The sequence below is a fragment of the Sinocyclocheilus rhinocerous genome, unplaced genomic scaffold, assembly GCF_001515625.1.
Source record: "Sinocyclocheilus rhinocerous isolate Xijiao unplaced genomic scaffold, SAMN03320098_v1.1 scaffold1420, whole genome shotgun sequence".
NCBI lineage: Eukaryota > Metazoa > Chordata > Actinopteri > Cypriniformes > Cyprinidae > Sinocyclocheilus > Sinocyclocheilus rhinocerous.
Genome location: NW_015666537.1, coordinates 749,408 through 758,337, shown reverse-complemented (window position 1 = coordinate 758,337; position 8,930 = coordinate 749,408). Strand labels below are relative to the sequence as shown.

Sequence of the window (8,930 nt, the reverse complement as noted above, 5' to 3'; positions counted from 1 at the left end):
TTTTTTTTTTTTTTTTTTTTTTTGTAGTGCAAATGGAAAATAATGACCAAGTAACAGGGTATTTTAAGCTAAAAGCAATACTCATGAGAAATTCTAATGTTGCTACATTATTTTGATGTAGAGATTCTGTAAAACTGATTCATTGCTAATGAAAAGATGCCTTCACTATTCTGTAGCCATTTCGGTTTCTTGTCATTCTGATGCTTGCTATTGTGAACGCTTATCAATGGCCACTCTTGAACAGTTCTTCTTATTTTAAATCCTCTTTAGTCATATGTGGGACATTTAGGCACATTATTATATTCTTTAGTGTATAAATACAAATAAACTTACTAATCATTTTTCTAACATAGATTTGGGGCCTTCTGTGCATTTTTATGTAGACAAGTAGTACTTCAATGAGACGACTGCAAAAAAAAAAAAAAGACACAAGAGGGGGAGATTTAACAAAATGCAAGTTTTCCATCATTGTTCACAAGATTATGTCTTTCCAGTAGCAATTTCAGTGACTTAATTTAATGTGTTTTAATACTGTGTTGGGGCACAGGGGGACATTTTTTCATAAGCTTTGTGCTCAAAAGGGTTGTGACTCTGAGAGGACCATGTGACTTTGCCTGATCGGTCGTGTCAGGTGAGCTAAGCTAGCGTTAAACTCTCAGGAAAAGACAGCTGAAGTGAGTGCAGCAAATTCAGGGTCTCCCAGTGGTGATGTTTTACGCGTGTTTTTGTGAGCGTGTTTGCGTGTTCAGTGCACACAGGTGTGCGTCTGTGTTTTAAAGAATGTATGTATCTTTATGGTAAATAGGTGTGTATGTGAGCTTGTGTGCATCGCGTGCGTGTGTGTGTGTGCGCGAGTCTATAAAAGTGCTTCCTGATTATATTGGTTAACACAATCTTTGATTTTTTTCTGTTGGTTGAAGTCAAGTAGCCTCATGAACTCGTGTACAGTATCAAAGCCCCTTGGTCTTATTTTAGTCTATATTGTTTGTACAAGAAATCATTGATGAGGATGTTCCTGAAAGCATGCAGACACCTATAGATATATCGGATTTATACTATTATTTATTTATTAATGTACTTATTTATTTGTCTTATCTATTTCGGATTTATTTTATACGGTTTTGATTATGTTTAGTGATCTGTCATGCCACCCTCATATTGTGAATATGTTGTACTGTATGTATAAACATTATAATGTGCATACATACGATGAACAAACAATAAATTCTTGAAACTTTATTTGTCTTGACATGTATTACAAATTATACACCAACAATATACATAAAGAACGATTTTAATTTTTGCAATATTGTCATGATGGGTAGATTTTTTTTTTTTTTTTAGATCTTATCATGAATTTAAAACCTTAAACACTGTTTATAGTGAAAAGGCTCACTGTCTTATCCTGTTCAGTTTTAGCCAAATGTTGCGTGGAGGAAGACGGGGAGCAGGAAGATTTTGTAAACAATCGTTAGTGTTGCTTGCAAAGCTAATATTATTCCTCAGATACTCTGTGCATAACTCATTCCGCAACAGGTAAGAATGATAGCTCTAAATGCGGCTGAGGAAAAGTGTATGTGTATGTGATCAGGCCATATACGATTCGCATACAATTTGCGATGTCATGTCAAATTGTGATGCAATTCCACTTATTTCTTAACGTAATGCGACAATGCTCTCTTCCAACACTAGGCGTCACTGAGGATCCAGCAAAAAAGCACTTGTTGCTCTGATGCACCTTGCACCGCCCCGCTCATACAGTACAGCACATTCTTCAGTTAGGATGAACTAGGCTATACTAACTATGCTTGCTGAGGTATTGTGTAAATGCGCTTTTATTTAATAGTTAAACATAATCAGGACCCATTCTGTCTAAAGTGAAAACGAAATGCAAATCATCTTAGAATTGTTGACTGTTTGTTTCGAAAGCATCATTAGGTAACAAGTGTCAACCTGAATAAATATCTTGCTCTGGAGTAGCTAATCGTCGAACGCAGACGGACTCATTCAGTTACCTGCAAGAAAACTGACTGCGACTTGAATACAGTGTGCGCGTTCATGTTAAGTGTGCTCTAGGGAAACCAAGTAAAAAGCACGTTTAGCACACTCTTAATGGCTTAATCAATCGTTTTCGGAAATCTGGGCCCTGGGTTATCGTTTTTGCAAATAATATATGTAGCTCTCTTAAATGAATAAACTTGCATAGCCTACTGATATTTGTCTTTCCCTCTCTTAGTTCATTATGTTCATAAACATTATAGGCTAGATCGTAAAGTGTAGCCTGCTGTAGGCTACAACACGTTTGTAAAAACGTAAAGAGCTTTGGAACATGGTAGTAATGCATTTTTATTGTTATAGAGAATTATACGTTATATTTGAGGATTTAAACAATACAAATAAATGCTAAAATCGTCTTTCAGTCAGTGATTCTCAATTGAAGCATCACGACCAAAACAATTTCTAATGCTGTTAATAAACTGCAACTAACAATAAAACCGTGCATAGTTTAGATATTGAAAACTGAGGGGGAAATCCTTGCCATATATTGTTGATGATGTCAAAGGCCGTGCGTTCAGTGAAACTGTTGTATTTTTGGCGTAAATCAACTGTCGCATATGACTAATATTAAGTAGTATACAACATTTGGCCCTTTTGGTGTTTGTTTATTGCATATGACTTAAAAATCACACTTCCGCTGTTGTTTATGCATCAACAAAATTGTCAGATGTCCTAATATATTACTGTGCATACTGTAATGTCTTAGTTTTAAATGGTAATAAAAATATCTAATTTTGAAGACATTTTGTTTACTTTTCTACGATTAAACAGTTTGGCTGTTTTGTTGGGTCGCACAGAGTAAAACCATCAAATTCATTAAGGGCCAAATTTTAAATGGTATGGATTTGTAGCTACCTATTAATAATTGTAATATTTCCCCTCAAATTAAGTGCATATTTTGACAAGATTTTACCACTGTTTTGTATGTGGTTGCGAAATGTTACGAAATTTGGACCTTCCGCACCTAGGCTACCTGACAGCTCCCATACAAACAACCTGCTTGCTGGTTTGTGAAACAGTTTTTTACTTGCCACTATGCACGTAGCACTTTTATGTTAAGGACTTTATTTCACTATTTAGACATTTTAAAATAGTTTATAATCCGAACAGATTCTTCATTTTTACTATTAATCGAATTAGAATTTTTTAACTTGTGGTTGTTGTGATGTAAGAATTATTATAATTTTTTTTGTAGTTCACTCTTTTGCAGGATGAATAATGAAGAGAAATAGGAATAAGTCTATGACCCTTCAAAGAGGCCGTGAAAACGCAAAGCTCCTGTAGTCAATAGCTGTCTACCAGTCAACCTTTTTGAATACCAGGTCAATAAATGTAAAGTGTGGAAACAATGAAAGCCACTTGACAGGCGCGTCGACAGAGTGTGGTGCCTTTTATCGTTTTACATTACCCAACACGCGAGGACCAATGCCACTCACATCGTGCGGCTTTTGTTTCACCAATTGTTGGCTATTTGTTGCTGATAATTAAAAAAAAAAATGGCGCAAGAAGTGTCTTCCAGGGAAGCCATGTCAAAAATCATGTCTTCTAAAACACTGGCGGTTCAGGAGACTTGCGCACCTACTATCAAGCCCATATTACCTTGTTAAGTAGCCCAATTATTGTCATTGATTGATTCATTTAATCTGCCTTTATATCTAATCCTTTCTCTAATCCTGTTTGACTCAAGAGATTAAACGGATTAGCAGCGATTTCCACTGTATTTGGAATTTAATCAACTTTCCTCTCGTTAATCCAGTTTCTAAAACAACTCTAACATCATCATCATCATCATCATAAAAAAAAAATAACAATATCAATATTATTATTGTATTCATCGTATTTTATTATTATTATTAATAATAATAATAACAATAATCATATTGTTGTTATTGTTTCTTTTTTTTTAAGCTTTTGACGTGCTTTTCCTGCTGCTTACTTGCCTCATGAACTGTAATGCACCGTGACCTGAAATAATACGTCTCATTTATAATGCTCAGCGTTATAATATCTGTTCAAAAATCCATGTGTTGCTATTCCCATGCCAGCCCAAGGTCTGCTGCCGCGGCCGCTGAGATATGTGACATTGCTTAATTGATAGCGCAAAGGTGACGGTCACGGTTCTGTCTGTGCTTAATGGCTGAATGACTCGCTTTGCTGAACAACCGGTGGGCGTTCAGGTGCCACTTGTGTCGCTCCACAGTGAACTACAGGTGCACCATTCCACTTCATGGGCATTTGATAGACGCGTTATGCACTTGAACGTGAACTTTGTGCTCTTGAGTAAATTAAGTGACATTTCTGATTTATGTTATATAGCCTAATCTGATGAAAAATAAAGTCATTAAGCTGCTGAATATTCACGAAAGATTGAATTTTTCTGTAAGAAAAAAAATTGCACCTTGTCAATTTTGAAACTTTCAAGCAATAAATTAATTAAATTAACAGTTCTCTTACAAAAAAAGAGACACTTGTCAACACCTTTTTTAAAATTCTAAATACGCGTTTTAGCATACAAGCTGTACGCCTGCTCTGTTCATTCAGTGCCGGCAGTGGGTCTCTTTGAGTGCAGAGCGCGCAAGTGGTGTGATTCCCACGGATTGTCCCTCGCGTTGCAGCTTGCAGCGGGGTGCAACAACCATACACTCACCAGACCCTTTTTTCCCTTTTACTAACAAAGTGACCCCCTCCATCTTTATTTGAATAACAGAGAATAAGGGTTGTTTATGGGCTCCAACCAGTTAGCATCTCAGGTACCAGCATAATTTGTTGTGAGGTGTCTTACAAACCTCTCATTGGCGACCACTGTGAGGCACACTGCTCTTAATGCCAGTACCAGCCCCCTACATAATAACACCATACCCGCTGATTGTCGTTTCTCCGCTGGTATATTTATTCTTGTTTGTTATTCAAACACTTGTATAATCATAGCGTCAAAATAAAACATTAAAGCACCCACTTTAGAAGACAAAACTCCCTCTTTTCTAAAATCTATGGGAATTTGTTGGTCAAAAGCGTGGCGCTCCCTGCAACTCTACAATATTTATTTTAAATGCAATTTAGTTGGTATTTATTTCGCCAAGTCAGTAAATCTATTTTAAACGTTTTAAAAATATATATTTCAGGAAAATTAACATTGAAGTTTGAAAGCAGGATATACGTTTTTCCTACATATTTTAAATTAGTTTTTTTCCCTGAATGATTGTCTAACATATAGCTAAACCAGTGTTCTCTCACTGTTTTAATATTTATGAATAATAAAGCTGTTTGGAGCATGACAGAAAATTTACAAACCTGACATCTTTTTCCAGAAAATAATATTAATGGACACAATATTCAAAAAGATACAAAGCTGCCAATGTGGCGCTACCCTTTCACAATACTAATATGTAGCCTACACAGTTACTAATATGCGCTTTTATTATGTACCTTTAAGCTTTTAATATGTACCATTTCGATGTAAATAAGGTACAAATTAGGTAGACAACTTTTGTAGAAAACAAATTCGTACCTTTCTAAGCGTGCACTGAATGAAAAGCCGATCTTTGGTTTGTAAAACCACCTATATATTAACATATTTCACTGAATCAACAGATTTGAATGTATGAGTGTTAAAATGCAAACTATTCTTTACAAAATTGAGAGACAGTGATTTCATTTGTCATTTTGCAGATGTCTTTCAAACAGCGCTTCTCTAACTGTAGTCATTTTTATGTTTGTTTTGCCATTCAGTATTTTTTCCGCCTGTTCAAGAACAAGTATGTCACAGATTAGTCCTTCAGGGTGACTATAGGTTGTTCGTATTGAAAGCTGCAAACGCCCCCGCTTTAGCACTGAATCTCGTCTTATTCTTGTGATTGTTTCTTGAACAGACGAGTGTCCACTGCTTCGATACAAACGTGCGGCCTGGCATCCTACAACCCGTGATTGATGAGAGACCTATTCTTTACCCTTTCTGCCTCTTAAATGACAGCTCCTTTCAGTGACATCACTCATACACAGATGTTTGTGCTGTATTGTATGGACCTCGTGGACAACCAATGGGGCTTTAACATAGCTGCACGTCTTGATAATAAAGAGGCCGATGGAAGGGACTTCGCGCACGCGAATGGTGAGCGCTTGAATGGTTACCTGCTTTAAGAGGAGCCTCAAGGTGACAGGGTCAACAATAGGCCTGAACCTACCTCTCTGACCCCTTAATTACATGTGATAACTGGGTGCACTTTATCATTGTTAATGGTGGAAAGACAAACGGAAAGACAAAACTAACATTTGAGTGTCAATAATTAAGAGAGGGCACCATGTCCTTTAACTGCTCTTACTCGTCTGTCTGTTCGTTGAACAGCAGTGGAACTAAGAAATTACCCAATTCACACAATAACTGTAAAATTGGTGGAAAATTCATAGACTTTTAGGGGAAAATAAGTACAAAAGCTGTCACTGGGGTGGAACCTTTTCAAAAGGTGTCGTACCATATTTACCCTTAACGAAAGCATATTAGTATCTTAAAGGTAAGTAACTTAAAAAAATAAAGTTTTTTTTTAATGGCATCTATATGGTTTCAAGACGAACCTTTAACATTCATGGAACTTTTCCATTGCACAAAAGGTGCAAAAAGAAGAACAGTTCACTAAAACGTTCTTTGGGGAACCCCGAATTGTTCTTCTGGCATCATTTTGGAACCTTTATTTTAGTATTGTACATAAATGGTACATTTTAATAACTTTTGAAAGTTAATTAAGAAAGTGCACCAGACCAATGACAGATTTAGCACCTTTTTTTCTGAGTGCATGATTACATGCAAATTAAATGTATTTAAAAAAATTAATTTTAATTATTCGTGCATTGCAGTTATATAATTAGGCTACACGTGTGGTTTTCCTTAATCATGTTTGTATTATAAAATTTAGTGTGCTGTAAAATCACATATTTCTGACATTTAGGTCGAATATTAGACGATATAAAAAATTTGAAAACGAAAATCAAAGGAAAATGTTTGTATTTATTCTGGTCTAACGGTTTGACTGGGAAACTGACGGAGAGATGATTTCTGATACAGTTGTCAATAAAGGCAGTCGCTTTGTCAACAATTTAGGAGCATGTCCTGTCTCGGTGTTTTGGGCTCAGGGGGCGTGTACTGGGGGGGGTGGCCTGTAAACAAGCCTTACCCTAAGGTGAGCTGCCTCAGCTGCGGGCGCTGGGGATGCTTGGCGCTGATTGGTTGGCGCTTACGGTCAATGGCACGCGACTGTGGATGTAGTTATAAGAGTGCCTCGCGTGCCGCCTTTCAAATTGAACCAACTCTTGAGCATCAAGAGGAAAGATCGAAGAGTCTGCGATTGTTGTTACTGGGCAACACCAACACAGCACAAAAAAATGGACACTGTGTTGGATCCATTCACAGGCTTAGAATCCTTCTCCTCCCCTTATTTCGACGACGATGACTTCTTCACGGACCACTCGTCGAGGGACCACTTGGACACAGACGACTTTTTGGACGAGGATGTCGATTTCCTCACCAATCAAATCCAAGAATATTATAAGGACAGTCGGATATCGCAGGACGGAGATTATTGTGACGCTGGCAACTTCTCTTTTTCTTCGTCGTCTTCGACTTTCTCGTACGGATGCGCTGACAGCACCTCGGAACTGTCCCCTCACAGAGACGGTCCCTTGCTGAAGAGGCGGAGGCGCATGCGATCCGAAGCGGAGATGCAACAGTTGCGTCAAGCTGCCAACGTCCGGGAGCGACGGAGGATGCAGTCCATTAACGATGCTTTCGAAGGACTGCGATCACACATCCCCACTCTACCATACGAGAAGAGACTTTCAAAAGTTGACACTTTACGTCTGGCAATCGGCTACATAAACTTCCTTGCAGAACTTGTGCAGTCCGACATGCCAATCCGGAACCCACACAGTGATACTTTAAACCAACCTAAAAAAGTCATCATTTGCCACAGAGGAACAAGTAAGTATATTATTTATTATTATTATTATTATTATTATTATTATTATTATTATTAAAACTCTCCCATGCTTTTTTTTTTTCCAGGATCCCCATCTCCTAATGACCCAGACTTCGGGTTGCCTCCTCTCGCCGGACACTCTCTTTCATGGACTGATGAGAAGCAGTTAAAAGATCAGAACATCATTAGGACAGCGAAAGTCTGGACACCAGAGGACCCAAGAAAGCTGCACTTGAAATCATCCATCAACAACATTGAGAACGAACCCCCCTTTAACTTTATTTCCTAAGGCAGTGCCATTATTATTCTGTATACACATTGTGTACAAGTGAACTGTATGGATATATCCATGTTTTGTTTATTTGTAATGTATTATTGTTACTATCTGTGTTTCAGCTTTTTTTAGTCTGAATTGAAGATAAGGCCACTGGCAATCATTTTGTGTCGTATTTAATTGTTTAATTGTGTTGTAATATATTTTCTAATTTAATACGGATTTTATGTCAAACAAAACCTATTTTTATACGAAACACGAAAATCGTCTATATTTATACTGATATGATGACTCAATAAATTTGTCTAATATCTCACCCGCATGTGTCTGAATGTTTCAGTGTACTAGCCATTGGCCTATATAAAGCAATTTCTAAGACCAAATGGACATTTCTATTGTTTGTTTGTTTCCTCAAAGCTCTACAACAGATTAAAATATCAAACTGATTCAAAATGAAATTTAGGCAAACATGCATCCTTAGGGTATATATAATATATTATTAGAATTTGTAGAATTTTACATTATAGCGTCAATAAAATAGGCATATGGTGATATATCTTGTGCACAGGCCATCTTTTATTCTGAGCCAATGAATAGAGTCAAATCGTGCGATTAACTGTAACTAAAACGTG

At 37.0% G+C, this 8,930-nt stretch overlaps 1 protein-coding gene across 1 annotated transcript; it reads left to right on the top strand.

The window, feature by feature from the left end:
- The first annotated feature begins 7,366 nt into the window (after positions 1–7,366).
- LOC107732570 (pancreas transcription factor 1 subunit alpha) lies at positions 7,367–8,313 on the top strand. The gene is made up of 2 exons (XM_016543929.1): positions 7,367–8,026; positions 8,111–8,313. Exons 1-2 carry the CDS (start codon positions 7,432–7,434, stop codon positions 8,311–8,313), a joined length of 798 nt encoding a protein of 265 aa, XP_016399415.1. The 5' UTR covers positions 7,367–7,431.
- Positions 8,314–8,930: the final 617 nt, after the last annotated feature.

What these genes read in the sequence shown, in the direction of transcription:
- LOC107732570 (XM_016543929.1), top strand. Translation starts at nt 7,432, where the DNA reads ATGGACACTGTGTTGGATCCATTCACAGGCTTAGAATCCTTCTCCTCC. An exon ending in CATTTGCCACAGAGGAACAA is followed by an intron (nt 8,027 to 8,110) that starts GTAAGTATATTA and finishes TTTTTTTTCCAG; the next exon opens with GATCCCCATCTCCTAATGAC.